The sequence below is a fragment of the Fringilla coelebs genome (assembly GCF_963513975.1).
Source record: "Fringilla coelebs genome assembly, chromosome: 1".
Classification (NCBI taxonomy): domain Eukaryota; kingdom Metazoa; phylum Chordata; class Aves; order Passeriformes; family Fringillidae; genus Fringilla; species Fringilla coelebs.
Window position 1 is genome coordinate 112318801 of NC_140028.1, and position 15885 is coordinate 112334685.

The 15885-nt window shown below is 39.6% G+C and overlaps 1 protein-coding gene across 1 annotated transcript in view; it reads left to right on the forward strand.

Moving 5' to 3' along the window:
• GADL1 (glutamate decarboxylase like 1) overlaps positions 1-13018 on the forward strand; it is a gene marked incomplete at both ends in the record, with an annotated part of 75684 nt that extends 62666 nt beyond the window's left edge. Inside the window, one exon of the mRNA XM_084220123.1 lies at positions 12845-13018. Coding sequence (XP_084076249.1) covers positions 12845-13018 — 174 coding nt within the window. The remainder of the gene's footprint in view (positions 1-12844) is intronic.
• Positions 13019-15885: the final 2867 nt, after the last annotated feature.

Consider the following 15885-nt stretch of genomic DNA (forward strand, 5'->3'; position numbering starts at 1 on the left):
TCAGTGAAAACCACAGAATCATAGGATGATTTGGGTTGGGTTATCAACCACAGAAAAGACTCCAGAGCGGAGGCAATTCAGTAAAATGTCAGAAGGTTGCTGGCCGTGGAGCCCAGCAACATTCCTCCTTTTTCAGCCCAATAGGTGTGAGACCACTGTGGCTCCCTGTCCTCAAGTCCAGTAAGTACACAAATTCCAAGAGGTGCCCATGCACACACAGACACACAAAAAATATGTGATATACACACAGCTGGCTGCAGAGATCAGCACAGAGAGCAGTGTCTTTACTGGCATGAGCATCCCCATGAACACATCTAAAATCGTGTCATGCAGACATGGGCACTGCAGACAATCACTTCAGCTGGTAAGGACTGAAGTCCTGAATATACGAACATTCCTGTCTCTGTAGTAGCTGGTTTTGGAAATTGAGTCTCTCCAGTTGCTGACACCTTGGTTACAGGTATTCAGACCTCCTGTCCTGCTATCTGGCGTGTCCATCTTGGAATTTGTTAATGTTCACACACCCACACAGAAGAAAGAAGTTTGATTTAATAAGAATAAAGTATAGTCTGCAGTGATTAAATGTAGGATTGAGATAGGTAAGGGTGCTGACCATCTGCCTGTTTGTATTTGCCCTGTTATTCTTATTTTCTCTGTATTTTAATGCGCAAAATCACAAAATCTTAGGTTGGAAAAGACCTCCTGACCTCTCTCTGTTCACACCTTTGGTTCTTCACCTAAGCATTGCATAATGCATTTTTACACTTGGTTCCCCTTGAACCTCCCTCTGTGTTTCATCCAGTGCAGCTTTTGGGGCAGTCCACCTGAGATTAGAAACAGCAGAGGAACAAGGATTTTAGAAAGCTTTGGTTCAAGATAAAATGTCTGCATGGACTTCATCTCACCTTGCTTTAGCCAACTAAAACTTAGGCAGAGTCTTCCACTGAAGCCCATGCAGGAGGAGAGAAGCTTTTCCAAGCTGAGCCCATCTATCTTAAGGCCTGTCTTATTCTAGGATGAGATGAATCACTCCCTAGCAGTGCCTCTTTTTCTCCCTTCACTAAAGGCAAAGCCTAGATGGCTAGCATAGGCTAGATGTCTAACATTTACACTGCCAAAAAGATGGGAATAGAATCCTACTTCCACATTTTACCCTCAGTGCTGAAGGCTGTGTCTCTGGGTAACATGTTGTAAAGTTCAATGTACCTAACACTTCCTCTCGAGCTGTTGCTCCTCTTAGGTGCGAGGCTCTTACAAAAATAACCAGCTACAGTCTGTAAACAGTGTGGGTCCTGAAGGACAAATACTGTCAAAGATCAATCTAAGTCAATATACAGAGGTGGAACTTGGGAAATAGTAGTCTGTGCTAGTGATGTGTGCGGTATGATGGAGTGACCAGGATTTGATTTTCTGTGATCCCTCATTAAGCCTTCCCCAAGAGTGAAGCCCACAGCAGTCCTGGGTGTGCCCTGTGGAGCTCTACCCCCTGGCAGAGCTGGCATCTGCACTGCAAGGGGGGCACTCTGCATCACATCCTGCTGCTGCTGTTCAGCTGAGGCTCCTCCAGGAAGGAAACCTCTTTGACCCAAACTGGATGAGTTTATGCGCATTCTGCATGCATATTTGCAAGGCCAATTTGCAGTAAAAATACCCTGTCCTCCTCACTAATGTACCTGATGACTCTAGCTTTGGCATAGTGTTGTGATTAAGGTCTCAGTCATTATTTCCTTTCTGTGTGACTCAGTTCCTTTCAGAGATTAAAGTGGAGATAATAGTATTTCTTCTTATCTAAGAAGTACATTGAACTGTGAGGATGGAAAGCACTGTAAAACTAAAATAGAAGGAATTTTTCACTTATACTTAGGGGTATGTCTCCTTTTCCTTTTCTCTTTTTCGTTGCCCTAGCAGTAGCTACTTACTGATTTGTGTCTCTCCTTCTTACCTTCCGAGAGCATGACAAGTAGATTGTTGTGGCTTTAAGAGCATCAGGTTTTAAGACAAATGAAAAAGTTTAAAAAATGGCATTGTTCAAAATGGCTTTTGATTCCTTAGCTTTGCTGGTCCTGGCAGAAGAATGTAAGAAAGGTCTATAGCAGCATGAGGGAGAACCTAATGAAATGCACAACAATGTAGTCATGATAGAGAAAAATAAATATTTCTATCCACATATATTTAATTTTATAGAATATTATATGATTTAATTATCAAAGCACAGTAATAATGACCCAGGCAATACTAATGACTATTGGCAACAAGGCTCAAGAGGACACACAGTCTAATTAACTTTAATAGGATGGATTTAATAATACATTGGATTAACATCTGTTAGAAAGAAGTATAAAGATTTATTGTTCTCTGAATAAATATTGACCTCTAGCTCTCAGGTCAATAAATCTTAAGCTTGTGTCCACTTAAATTAGTATCTATTTATTACATTAGCACTCTTCTGTTTCCTATCACCAACTTCACTAGGAGGAGAGGGGAGCTGCACTTCTCTCCTGCTGCATCAAACACTTCTTTCAGGAACTGCAGGTAAACATTGAATTTGCAGATAGAAGTAAAAAGGTCTGGGCCCTAAACTGTCCTTTCTTCACATAAAACTGTCCTTCCTTGCTGTTGTTTCATAAGAAATTTCAGAAATGTTCAGAAAAAAAAATTCCTATTAATGCTACAGAAAAGGTGTACAGCTTGCATCATCTGTGTGATTAAACAGTCTTTACACTTGTGTGGTGTGAGTGATGTCAAAAATATTTTTGGGGATGAGTGGGATGAAAATCCTGCTCCTTCATGTGTAGTAAGATACAAAGTTGTTTCTAGGACTTTGGATTTCATTTTGTGCTTCAGATATTTAAGTACAGATTCCTTTCTAGCTGTAAGAGTTTCAAGAGGAAAGAGATGCAATATGTTTCTTTTTCATACATACAAGGGAGGGATTTCTTGTTACTCTCTGAAGGGTTCAGTATGGTTAGAAATATCTACAAGTCTAAAAACATTATAACTGAGAAGCATGCCTCTAAACTAGTTTTGAAAATCCTTGAGACTGATATCCATTCAGCAGATATTCAGACCTTCCTTTCAAATTTAATAGATAATTTAATGGGTAATATTTATAAGGAAACATGGGTTAGTCTAACTTCATCACAGGTGAATTTAGCTATAAAACTCCCTGTGATTTCAATGGCAGAGTTCTGTAGGTGAATGTTGATTAATGTGGAGAACCTTTTCCAAATACACTGACTATTCAGAAAACTTCTAAATTTTTGTAGGATGATTATTTGTATTTATTGAGTTCTGCAGAACTTTTACAATAAAGGAAGTGAAACCTATCATACTTTAATGGATAAGTTTTTTGTAGCAGATCATAATTGCTTTTAAAGCTCCAAACATTGTTCTTGCTCTCTCTCCTTCTCTGTAAGATTATCTATGCTGGTGCAGAACCCTGGCAAAAACATGCAAGTACTTTAGCCTGCTTTTATTTTCTTTCTGATTGTGTGTGATTTATAGGTAGATGTGGCACTAAGGGAAATTGGGTCATTTGCCATGGTAAGCAGGGAATACCTGGTCAGACTGGTGAAAGAATAAGGCCCTCAGAGCAATTTGGTGTACAGAACTAGAAAATTTCATCTGTGCCTCTGAATACTGAGATATATCTATGTCTCTAAGGGTTTAGACCCAAGGTTAGCAGATCTTTTATTTTGTATATTCCTCTGAGGTAACAAATCCTTGGAAAATGGATTCTAAATTTTGTGCCCAGTCTGCTGCTCCCCCTTCAACTGACCTTAAATTATCCAGGGATTGACTGCAGTCTAGTTCTACTTACCTCAGACTGTTATTAATCATCATTACCTCCACTCTGAGTCTTTAGTTTGCAAATACTCATAGGTGCAAATCATTATTTTCCTTTCATTTTTCACCCTTTCAGACTGCAATAGAATTGCGCATTTTGACACCCTAGAGATCCTGCTTTGTTCTTTCAGTTTCCTGGTTGTCCATGCATTAATCACAGAGGTTTGTAACATATGTTGGGTTTCAGTTGGGGATTAAAAAAAAAAAAAGATAAAACAGCTCACTGGGAGTGGGGAGAGGAGCAAGGCTGAGCTGAAGTGAACATTTTCTGGGGGCAAGATATACAAAAATGTTGTGTTGACTTTGACATGGCTTGGTGGCTTTTATTTCATATCCATATCAGGCTTCACAAAAAGGAGTCTCAGGTAGAAAAACAGTTTTGATCACTAACAGTTATTGGTCTTGTATCTCACTGTGGGGAGGAGCAAATGGGATCATTTACTTTGTTAAATTAGGTGACTACCCAATTGTTAATTTAGACAACTACCTTGCTTTTTGTGTAAGCATTTTGGGTCATGGTAGACACCATCCCCTCATGCTTCCCAAGGAATTATATGCAGTCTCTGAGAAAGTCAGTATGATGACTTTAGGGAGAAAAAAAGAAGGTATGAAAGTTACCTAATTTTGTTGAAACACCCATTTTTCTTTAGATCTGGTTAAAGAATATGCATTGCTGGTCTGTAATTCTTACTGCACTGAAAATAAAGAAGGTGCTGATATCTTATACCAGAAGCTGACTTGTGCAAATAGTAAATGAGATCCTAACAGTGGGGAATAATTCCAAGTTTCTGAAGTGACATTCCTTTTTCTACACAAGAAGCACGTTGAGTTTCTGAACTTGTGTCACCCCATAATGCAACCATCTCCTGTTGTAAAGTGTTTCTCCCAGCCCCAGACATTCACATTGCACTATGATTTCTTTATTCCCTCAATGGAGTAGAAGGGAATCTAAGCCCTGTACATGCAAATCAAAAAGGATAAGGGTTTTTTTGTTATTCTTGCTTTCAAGACAACATGCTGCCCTTCCATCCTGGATGGAGAAGAGAAGCTTTGGCAGGGTTGAAAGACTGGTAATCCTAGTCACTAAAATGGGAACTTAATAAAATGGTGCACAAAAAGCCTCATGTAAGCTGCAAAAGCTTTTAAAATAATTTTATAAAACCTGCAGTGCTCAACTCTTTTGAACAGATCAGAACACTGGAATCATAGTGTTGTGTGCTAGCTGCTGGTGTTTTCTTAATGTCTGCACTTTCTACGTGGCTTGTTAATAAGATCTTGGTAAAGCAACACAGAAATGACAGAAAAATAATAAGAATTCCATGTGAATTGTCTTGAAAAAACCACATGTGCTCAGACAGAACCAGACAAGGGACTATACACCAGGAAAACCATGTTGCTCACCAATGTACTCTTTAGCTGTAAATAAAAACACATACAAACATGTTCAAGTGTTGATTCTGTTCTGGGGGCTGTTTGTCCTGGCTCCTCCTTTTCAGAGGCCAATACTTTGCCTGAAGGCTATTTTCTCTTGCCTCTTTATATATAAATCTCTTTATAAATGACCAGCCTAAAGAAGTCATTGAAGACAATCAAAATCTGAAGCCAGCCCACCTTCTCCTATGATTCAGGTAGTTTTCCAGGATTTGTGGGATTCACAACAAGTCCTCTGGCAAAAATCAGTGGATGGGAAGATGATGTGCAGTATATGGTAGTTTGGACATACTGTGCAGCCCTGAGTGTGAGTTGAAGGTGCACAGAGAATGTTGGTTCCGGGACAAAAATGCAGCAGCATCTGTTCTTTGGAATGTTAGTAGCCCAAAGAACGTGGAAGTGGTTCCTGCTGTTTTGACAAATGCACTTATTTCTGCTTTTGTTGCGTGGTGTGGCACAAGGGAACACTGGCGCAATAGTGTAAGGCAATAAATTATTAGTGGTTTAGGGATGTGGGCCCAGAACAAATTCTAGACAAAAGAAAAACATGTTTGGGTTTTACAGAGAGCCTTGGCTACAGGAACAAAGCTGTGATTGGGTGTGCAAATATTTGGTATTTCGATTGTCCTGGTTGCTGTGACAGCTGAAAAATGGTCTGAGTTTGTTTTTAATTATCACCAGGAGGGAAAAGCCTGTTTTAAAGCCAGCAACTGATGTTGCAGCAAAAGGCAAGAAAAGATATTTAACAGTGGGGAATATACTTTCTCAGCGTTAAAATATGATGAAAGCACTATTATTTCCAAATATTTATAGTATTTAGCTAGTTTTGTGATTACAGCCAACCAAGAAAAGTGTTTTGTTCATTTGTATTGAATCCAGTGATGGATATTAAAATGTCAGCTACTGTTGTTACTTGATACTGACTGGTATAATTGATATCAAGCTTATCTTCTGCAGCCACGCTGGGAAATGCAGCAGGCATGTTGTGGCAGGTGTTTGTGAGACCTGCTTAATGCAGAAATTATAAAATGCATATATCATACCTTGTGAATGCTCTGCCCACTTGCATCAGGGTATACTGGGTTGGCCATTTGCAAAAGATAGAATCAGAGAATCATGGCATCATTTAGGTTGGAAAAGGCCTTTTAGGTCATTGAGCTCAACCATTAACCCCACACTGCCAAGTCCATCACTAAACCATCTACATGGCTTTTAAATACACCCAGGGACAGTGATTCAATCACTTCCCTGGGCAGACTGAAAATCCTTTCAGTGAAGAAGTTTTCCAATATATCCCATCTAAACCTCCTCTGGTAAAACTTGAGGCCATTTCCTGTTGTCCTATGGCTTGTTACTTGAGAGACCAATCCTTACCAATGTATGACCACATAAAGACTTCACTGGAATGAAGGGTTATATAGGAAAAAAGAGGCATGTTACCCAAAAGAGATGTAGTCATTTGTCCAAACAGCCTCTGGCAGGGTTTGGGACCAGTTCTATTTGTGGGATCTGTATCAAGTACTTCAAACCCCTATTCTATCATTTAAGCAAGATAAGAATCTGCATTGTGAAAAACCCCTGAAATTCATAGCCCATTATGTAAAACTTCAAGATTTTGTCCAAATAATTCATAAATTGGGGTTTTATTGACTCTTTTTTGGGTTTTTTTGGTAGCAATTGCTGTACAAGGGTTGTTTTGTTATGAAAATGCTTGAATTCAAACTGGTCATTTCTAGCAGGAAGAATAACTTGTCAGACTTTGAACAGCCAATAGTTGCCTTTTAAGTAAAAATTATGAACTTGCAAATGAAAATTTGGCCCTTCTGGGGGAGACAAAATAGATTTTTGTGGTCAGATGAGAGGGACTGTTCTGTATAAACTTGTCTTCCACTGCAAGGAACAATTTAGACAAGGACACAAAATGTGTTTCCCATATCTGTGAAATCGTGAGAATGTGATCTTTCCATTTTGTCAAAAGGGCGGCTTTTTTGTCTTTTAGCTATGAATCTTCAGCCAGTTCCTCATGTGGTATTCTGTACCTTGGAAAATTTAATCAAGGCTGTATTTGAGGAAGAGAAATAGTTTGAGCTGCTAATGTGCTCCTGTTCTTCCAAAGCTGTCTAGCCCGCTTTTATGGATCCCTAGAAAGGTTATTGATTTACTGTGAATGTGGCTTTCTGTAGAAAAAGCTGAAGGCTGTTTGCAAACTGCTACCTGAAGCAGAGGCTTAAGCAGGAAATTTAGATAATTGTATTCTGTTTCCATTGAAGTCTGTGGCATTTTGGAAATTAATATCAGGGGAAGCAGAATGGGTCCCGTGACTGGGAGTTACTGCTGCCAGCAACTGGAGTAACTCTTCAGCTTTATGCTGCAGAGATGCTCAGCCACCTGGGAACTGTTCAAAAGATTTGGAAAAACGTTTCTGATAGCAGTTGCCAATATTAACACCAGTTTTTGTAGGCATTCTCTCTTTGTAGTCCTTGCTGGGTCAGCACATTTAGACTCATCCACACTACTCAAAGCTGTTCACATGGGAAGTCCAGTCAGGTTTGGCCAACAGAGTGGGCAGTCCTACGAGTTTTCTCATAATTTCTTCTCTTTTCCAAAGGACAATAATTCTACAAATGTTTTATTTAAGCAGCATCAGCACTTTTGATCCCACATGCTTACGGTTGTAAAAATAATGAATTTCTTTTTTGCTTGGCCACTGAATTGAGAAACTGGAAGAAATTCTTGGTTTTAGTTGATCAGAAGTTGTTTTCAGGCAAGCTAAATGGAGCAATTTACATAGTTTAAATTTTCTCAGTCCTTTTCTACGGGTTTAGTAAAAATGGGTCAATTTTCAATTGAATTTAAGTTTTAATTGAAAACAGTATTTTGAAACAAATACTCAAAATTTGTTTGTTTCCAAAGTTTAGAAAAGGTTTAGTTTTTTCTGGTTTCTTCATTTTTCTGGCTGAATATATCTTAGGCTAGTTTTCAAATTCACATTTTTTTCCCTCCCCTAAAGCAACACATTTTCCTAAAATCATTGCTTAGCAGAATACTTTTACCCAGCATTGTTAGAAATTTTGCAACTCACTCCTTTTGCCTTAGTGTTTAAATAAAAAAACCAAAACATGGTGTTGTTTTTAAAGCTTATAGCCTCTAGCCTACAGTTTGGAAAAAACTGTTGTGATATGTAACATGACTAGACAAATCCAGCTGGAGTCTGTGAGAGTGAGGGCAGTACCCGGTGGCATCCAGGTAACAGATGTGTCAGGGGCAGGGAATGTAATTTGTGATGGGACAGTTTGAAAATACTCAATTAGGTCCAAAATGAGGTCACTTAGAGATTAAAGGAGGGTCCCAGAGAAAGAAATTTATAATTAAGTTGGACATAATCTTCCATTATCAGCAAGCCAGTCTGCAGTTGTCCAGCCTGAGCTTTCTTGCACTTTCAGCATATCTGTTAATTGCAATTGCCAGGGACAACATTAGCGTAGAAAAGCAGGGGGTTAATTAAAACCAGTAGGTGCTGATTTCTTTGCTTCAGCAAAAAAACCCAAAAACAAACAAAAAACCCCAACAAGATAGCATATTTTGGGGAATTCTGCTTCTCTTTAGGACAACTTATTTAGCTATCCATATGCAGCAGCACCAGCGCAGTTGGGGCTGGGGGCTCGGTGCATTTATCTTGTATGAACAAAGGAGCCAGACTACTCTGTTCTGTTCTTTCACATCAGAAGGTATCTGCTATTTTGGACCAAGTGTACAACTTGAACTACAAACTGGTGATAGTGGGGTATGTATTTTAGAAGTCAATGAGATTATGTGCTTTGAAAAAATTAAGTACTTTTTTATCTTATTGTGATTTTTCTTTTTTGTTTTGTTATTAGAATAAAATCTAGAAATGTCCATAATGTTCACCAAAAGGCAGCTAATGGGGAATGAATTCCAAAGCATACTGTACCATGACTAATGGACTGAGAATATTACCTATTTAACAGAGCTGCTCTGCCAGTTTCCCTTTGCACAACAAACCCATATGCTAGAAGGCTGTTCTTGGCTTAAGAACAAGGCTTGTATAGCTTGACCAAGGTGAGAATGGTTTTGGAGGCTTTGCTATTTGGAAGAAAAAATTTTCTCAAATAGGACTTTCATCAAGTCCTCTGAATAGTTTTTTATGGTCCAAATTTGGGAACTAACTCTTGGAGACGCTGGGTATGGGATTGTCCTGGTGAGAACGTGCTCAATCCTTTTGTTGAGTCAGACTGGAATGGTGGTTGCTGAAGTTTGCTATGCTGTTATAACCTGAGCCTGATGGAAATTCTTAAAGTGTTGGAGAAATTTGGATTAAATGTCATTGATTAGTAGGACACAGTGGTTTAAATGCAAAAAAATGTTGTGCTGTGGTGTGACTGTGCAGAATCCCTTTTCTCAAGGATACTTGAGATGTGGAGAAAGACATCTGTTGCTCTTCTGGTCCCTGTGGTGCACTAGATACTTCAGCTGTAGTGTCTAAGCTGATCCCAGCTGCTTATCATACTGCTCTGTCTGTGTATATGCTGGGAAGAAGCACTGGCATCTTCCATGTAAATATGTATGAGGATCAGCTGCGGTCTGGGCTCTTGATAGAGACAGCTTAAAGTTTAGAGCTAAAACTTTTTCTTGTTGGTAGTGGGGCTGAGTGCTGGCTGAGAGTGGGAAAAGAGATTACCCTGTCACTCAAATAGGTAGAGAAGGAGCTAAACTACTCTGCAATCTTTGTTCTGTTTTAAAAAGCTCTGCTATCAGGAGTAAGGGAAGTGTGAGCTGTTACAGCTGCTGTGTAGCTCTGCACAGACAGACTGTGATGCACCCATCAATCCTTAGGAAAAGCTCCATGGGCTCTGGCTGCACAGTGCAGTGTGGGAAACTGGTGTAGAATGGCCTTGCATCCATGGCACCTCCTCCCCACATCACGAGGTGGAAGAACCTGTCTGATAGCTTTTATTCTGCTGTAGTGAGTGTTTGAAACAATAATCCCCAGGGCAGATTGGCAGGGGAGGCTAGCAGTGGGAAGGAAGAGGTGAGGGGAGTAAAGAAGAGAAGAGACCTTCAGGTTTAGGATATATTACACTTAAAATTCTGAGACTGCTCCACAGATGGGTCACATAAAGAATTAGATTTGCAATTTGAACAAAGTTCTGTAAGAAAATAATTGGACTGGTGAAGCAATCTCACTCTCACTAAATTGCTTTCCAAGGACCCTATCCTGAATGGGGCTGCGCAGCTCTTTCTGATATTGGAGCATCTTCATTTCTCATTGACTTCAGTGAAAATTAAACTCATTGAACTCCTCACTAGGCAATTAGTTTCTTACAGGTCTATTTTTTCTGCTGCAAAGTGGTAGCTGACTTTCCCTTCTGTTAGCAGTCATACCCTGTGCCACTCAAGTCCAAGCCTCAGCATGCAGGTCTCACAAAAGAAGCATTAAATGATACATGTGCTTAAACATTTAAACATAGATTCTGTTCCTTATTGTTTTCTGTGGAGAGGATCCTTGACAGTTTTGTTACACTGACGGCACCACTTTAGCAAGAAGAGCATGCAAAATATGTGATGGAAAGTCTTTCCAAAACCAATGCCATCAAAAGCTTATAAATAAATTTTTTGTTTTGTTTTATTTATGTAGGAAGAGTTTGTTTTGCTTTCAAAAAGCGATGAGCACACTTCAAATTAAGAGTATAGATTCATTAGCATGGAGGATGAATGAGATCATGAAAGTGAGGTTTTTCTACCTTTCCCTTCCAAGAGAGAAGACCTACAGAAATGTAGTATATTTACAGTCCTCAAATTACTGAAGCTGTAAATGTTTTTGTTTTCATGGCCTCTGTTTGCACTACTGCACATTTTGGGATGATGGATTATGGAGCACCAGGTGTTGGGATGAAAAGAATCAATAGTGTGATACAAAAGATGAAATAACTGTGATGGAACATCAATAAAGGCTAAAAGCTGCCATAGGGATTTGAATCTTAAAGAAGAGCCTGAGAAAGTGTATTAAGAAGAATTCACTTCTCCCCTTGCACTTGTAGTGTCTTTATTCCATGAGCAGAAGTCACCTGGGGGCTCTGTCAGGGACAGAGGTGGAGGAATTTTTTCTTTTCTGTGTGTACATGGTGCCCAGCACACCACCTCTGGGGCACCATGTCATACTGTCAAGGTAATGTCAGGACACAGCTGGTGTAGGTGTACTTTGGAATATGTTTGGTCTGAAGTGGAGAGGATTTTATTTTATTTTTTAAGAAATAAATTACATTAAATTTATTTGCACACTACTCCCACAAGCAAACTAGAGGAATACATGTAGAAGTAACTAGTTGCAGTTCACATCTATGCTGTTGGGACATTGTTCTGAGGAAATGGCAGCTGCTCCTCTGCTGCTGTGACCCATTCTCAGGGGACTTGGCCACTAGTAAAGCTAGGCTGTTAGTATTGAGAAGTTTATGTTTTTCTATATAAGCAAAAAAGACTACTGAAATATGTATTTTAAAAATGAAGCTATTAGATAAGTTCAGCATCATCATTTTTCTTTTGCAAATCAGGCACAAAGTTTCAGAGCTGAAATAAATTGCAGAAAGCAAGGTTAGGTCACCTTGCTTTCTATTTCACCTATTTTCTTAGTTCAAAGTCAAACCATCACAAAGAGAAGGAGAGGAACTCACTCTTCTGAAATACCTTGGTGTTATTACTAATATATTAAAATGCAAGATCTTTTAAAAAATACTCCTGTCAAAATACTTAGTTCTGCCTTCCAAGGAATAGTCCAGGAATGCATTTAAGCTCATGACCTATTTCAAGCATGACAATGCAGAGCTACTCTCATGCTTTAAGCTGTACACAAGATTGATTGGTCCAAGTTAAGAGCCCTGCTGGGAGGAGATCAAATGCTCTGCTATAAGGACCTGACTCTGCCAGTCTCACTCATGGGTTTCTTTCTGCAGTGAGATTTCATCCCATGCAACACAAGACTGGTGTCACCAAAAGCCACTCACGTCATAGATCTACGAGATGAAATCTTACACGCCAGGATCAGGCCCTGTCTTTAATATTGCATCACACTGAGTTCTTTGGCAACTTGAGTTTCACAGGGGCTCAATGCAGAATGTCCTCTGGGGACAGCTGCTTTGCAGATGTGCTGGAGTAGGGTCATCAAGGGCAAGAAGTCATGCTTAGCCTGGTTAGCACAAGGAGACAAACCCTGCCTTTAACTAGCTGCAGCTGATGTTCTTCCTGAGTTCAAACTTTTGATCTAAAGCAGGAAGACTAGAGACCTTAACCCAGCCTTTCCCATGTCACTGACGAACCCCTCAAGCACCAGGGTTTAGATCTTGCTCCAATTCTTTCAGGAACTACAGAACACAGGGGTCTCAGTGCTTTAAACCTGCAGGTTTGAGCTTGGCTTTCCTTGGGGCAGGCAGTGGGGAAGTCAGGCAAGGACTGCAAAACTCAGCTCAGAAAAGTCACAAAATGCACTTCCTGCCCAAACAGGCTCTATTTCTGAGTGTGACATCAAACCTTTTTTTTTTGTCTCTACTTTCAGGTTGCTCCTGTAATTAAGGAGAGGATGATGAAGAAGGGCAGCATGATGCTCGGGTACCAGCCTCACTGGGGCAAAGTCAACTTCTTCCGCCAGGTGGTTATCAGCCCACAGGTTAGCCGGGAGGACATGGACTTCCTGCTGGATGAAATCGAGCTTCTTGCTAAGGACTTGTAGCTGTAGCTCCACAGCATCAGGTGCTGCTCATGTGTGATATTTATGGAGAGAGTGGCAGCAGCATTCTGGAGCTATTTTGTGGAAAGTAGTAAAAAAGCTTGACAAATAGTTTGGAAACTGTCACTTTACAGATTGGTGTTGAGAACTCTGCAGGTAGAACACCCCTTCACAGGAAAGCATTTGCTGGGGGGGGCTGGGGGGCAGGCTGGCACTTCCAGCACCATTGCTGCCATTCTGGGAAGTGTTTCCTCAAGAAGGGAGCGCTTCTGGGAATGGTGCCTATGCCCCAGGAAAGGCAGCTATTTACTGGGTGCCTGTGCACAGTGTAGCTCAAACTGGTCACTTATGCATGCAGGCAAAATTCCTCTGAAGTTGCTATTACAAGTGGATTTGTCAGTGAGCCTTAATATGCTAGCTAATTCTCTTATCTACTCTGTCAATATTTTAGTTTGGTAATTAACATGATAAGACTGGAAATTGTGAAGTTATGTGAAATGAGTTCCTCAAGGCCACCTAACTAGGTGCATTGCCCAGGTTTTCCACTGTGAGCACAGGCAGACAGTGCAATGAGGCTCAGTGCAGACATCACACCAGGAGGAACCTCCTGCACAAAGCCCTGAGTAACCAATATTGACCCTGCTAGGAGCAGGTTGAACCAGATGACCTTTTAAGGTCCCTTGCAACCCACAGGATTTTGTGATTCTATGAAACAGTCATTTGGTCCAGTCAGTGTTTGCCAGTGTTGCCCATCCAAAATATCACTACTTTAGGAAAGCTGAAGATATTGGAATAACATTTAGAACTTCTTACTTCTTTGTCAACAGGAGTTACCTATAATTTCTGAATTGCTGTTCACCTTCATCTATTTTTAAAGTGTAAAGATTTCTTTAGAAGCTTTTAGATGCACTTTAAAATTTTAACAGAGAAAAAATTATATATTTACTTGGAAGATACATATTTTTATGCATGATTACTTTATATTAATAATATAGCAAGAATGCTTATTTGTCATTGTTTGTTTGTATTTTCCTACAGATTTGAGATGACTCGATTTTATGTTATCAGTGTATAATATGTAATTTTACTCTATTACTGTAGGGTGATCAGAGAAGGTCTTCCTGTGATTTTTAGGATATGAACAGTATGAACATTTTTGGTCAATCTTAAACTACAAAATTAAGTTCTGTGATTTGTCTTTGTGGTGAGAATTAGACTATACTTTTCATCTGTTTTTTATTCCATAAAAATAATCAATTTTATAAAGATAGAAATGTATTTCTTGTAATGAAGTTGTTGCAGCAAACCAATGGAAATAGCCATTTCTTTCACCTTGTAATCAATCTGCTCAATGTTAATGTTTTGCTGTTTGTTCCTTATTCTGTATTTGAGGTAGCACTGACCACTATGAACCTTCCTGCTGTAATGTTTTCTGTCCTCCTGAAAGCTGTTTTTAAACACAAAGCTTCCCTGTTTTCATTTCCTACATTGTAATAGGATCCAACATTGCATGAAATTCCTACTTCCAGTCTCTGGGATGATGGTGTGCAAATCTGAACAAGGTCATGATAACCAGGGGGGTCACACAGTCAGAGCAGTGGTTAAAAGCAAGGGTCACCTGCAGCCCTTGACAGGTGCCCTTAACAGTGTCCTGCAAGTGGAAATACTTCTGCTATCACAGTGATACACCAGACTTTAGCAAAACTCATGTTCACAATAAAATGAATATCATAATATGGCCCCTGGGTTTTGCTCTTCAATACCCACAAATCACTCTATCACTTGTTGATGAAGTATGCTTCTGGCTATACCATTATCCTGATCTTGGAAAGCCTAAATTCAGGGCCCATAAGGCTTTTTTTGCCTCCCAGTCACTCAGGGTGGAGTGCAGAGTGCACAAGGAATGCTGCATGAAGGGGACAACTTTGCTCTTTCATCTTGAGTTAGACAGGACCATTACCCCTCCTCCTTCTCTTTTTTTGACCTTGAAGGGAAAGACAGAATGTTGGGATGTTTTGTTTATGGTCCAGATTCTTGGTGAGTACCTGAGTTTTTTGATTCATGGAGAAGTTATGATGCCTTTCATCAGCTAAGAATTTGGTCTGTGTTGTTTTGTGGCACCACCACGATCAAAAAAGTGTTACTGTCTTGTTTCTCTTTGTGTTCTCCAGACAATGTGACACTTATGGCACATGTCAGGCAGAAGTAACACAGTTCCTTTCTGTAGCAGTAGTGGCTGTAGTATTTTTAAATGAGAGTAAACTGGGACTTTTTTTGTAGCTGCAGAAACTAAGTCTGATCATCATGGGCACTGATTTCTTTGAAGCTATAGGTTAACCTGCCAGTGTGATGTGAGTGCCTTATCCAATCTCCATATATTTTCCATTGTTTCTGACCCTTTACCATGTCCCAGGTGCACAATATGATGGTTTCATTTCAGGACTAATGTAATTTTCTCATAATTACTTATGTTGGAGTAGTATGTAAAAAATGTCTATTTTGTAGCTGGTGATTTTAATAAAAAGTGAAGTAAATGACACCCTTATAAATACAGGCTTTGTCATTTGTCAATCTAAAACTGTACATACAAACATAGAAGGTACCTCTAAGCACTCCAGAAAAATAGCACTTCAGCTTTAAAGTGTAAAACCTAGTTTAACCCTGCTTCAGGATGTGGTTTATCTGTGTGCTGTGCCCACATCATCTTTAATAAACATTTTGGATGAAAACATGTCATGATTTATCTTACTCCTGCTTTCAAATGCAGAAGCTAAATTGTCTTTGCAAAAAGATGTTTAATTTTTATAATTTTTTTGCTACTCTAGCTAGTTGGGATTAACCCATGAGCTCCCTCTCCTAGTTGCTGGCAG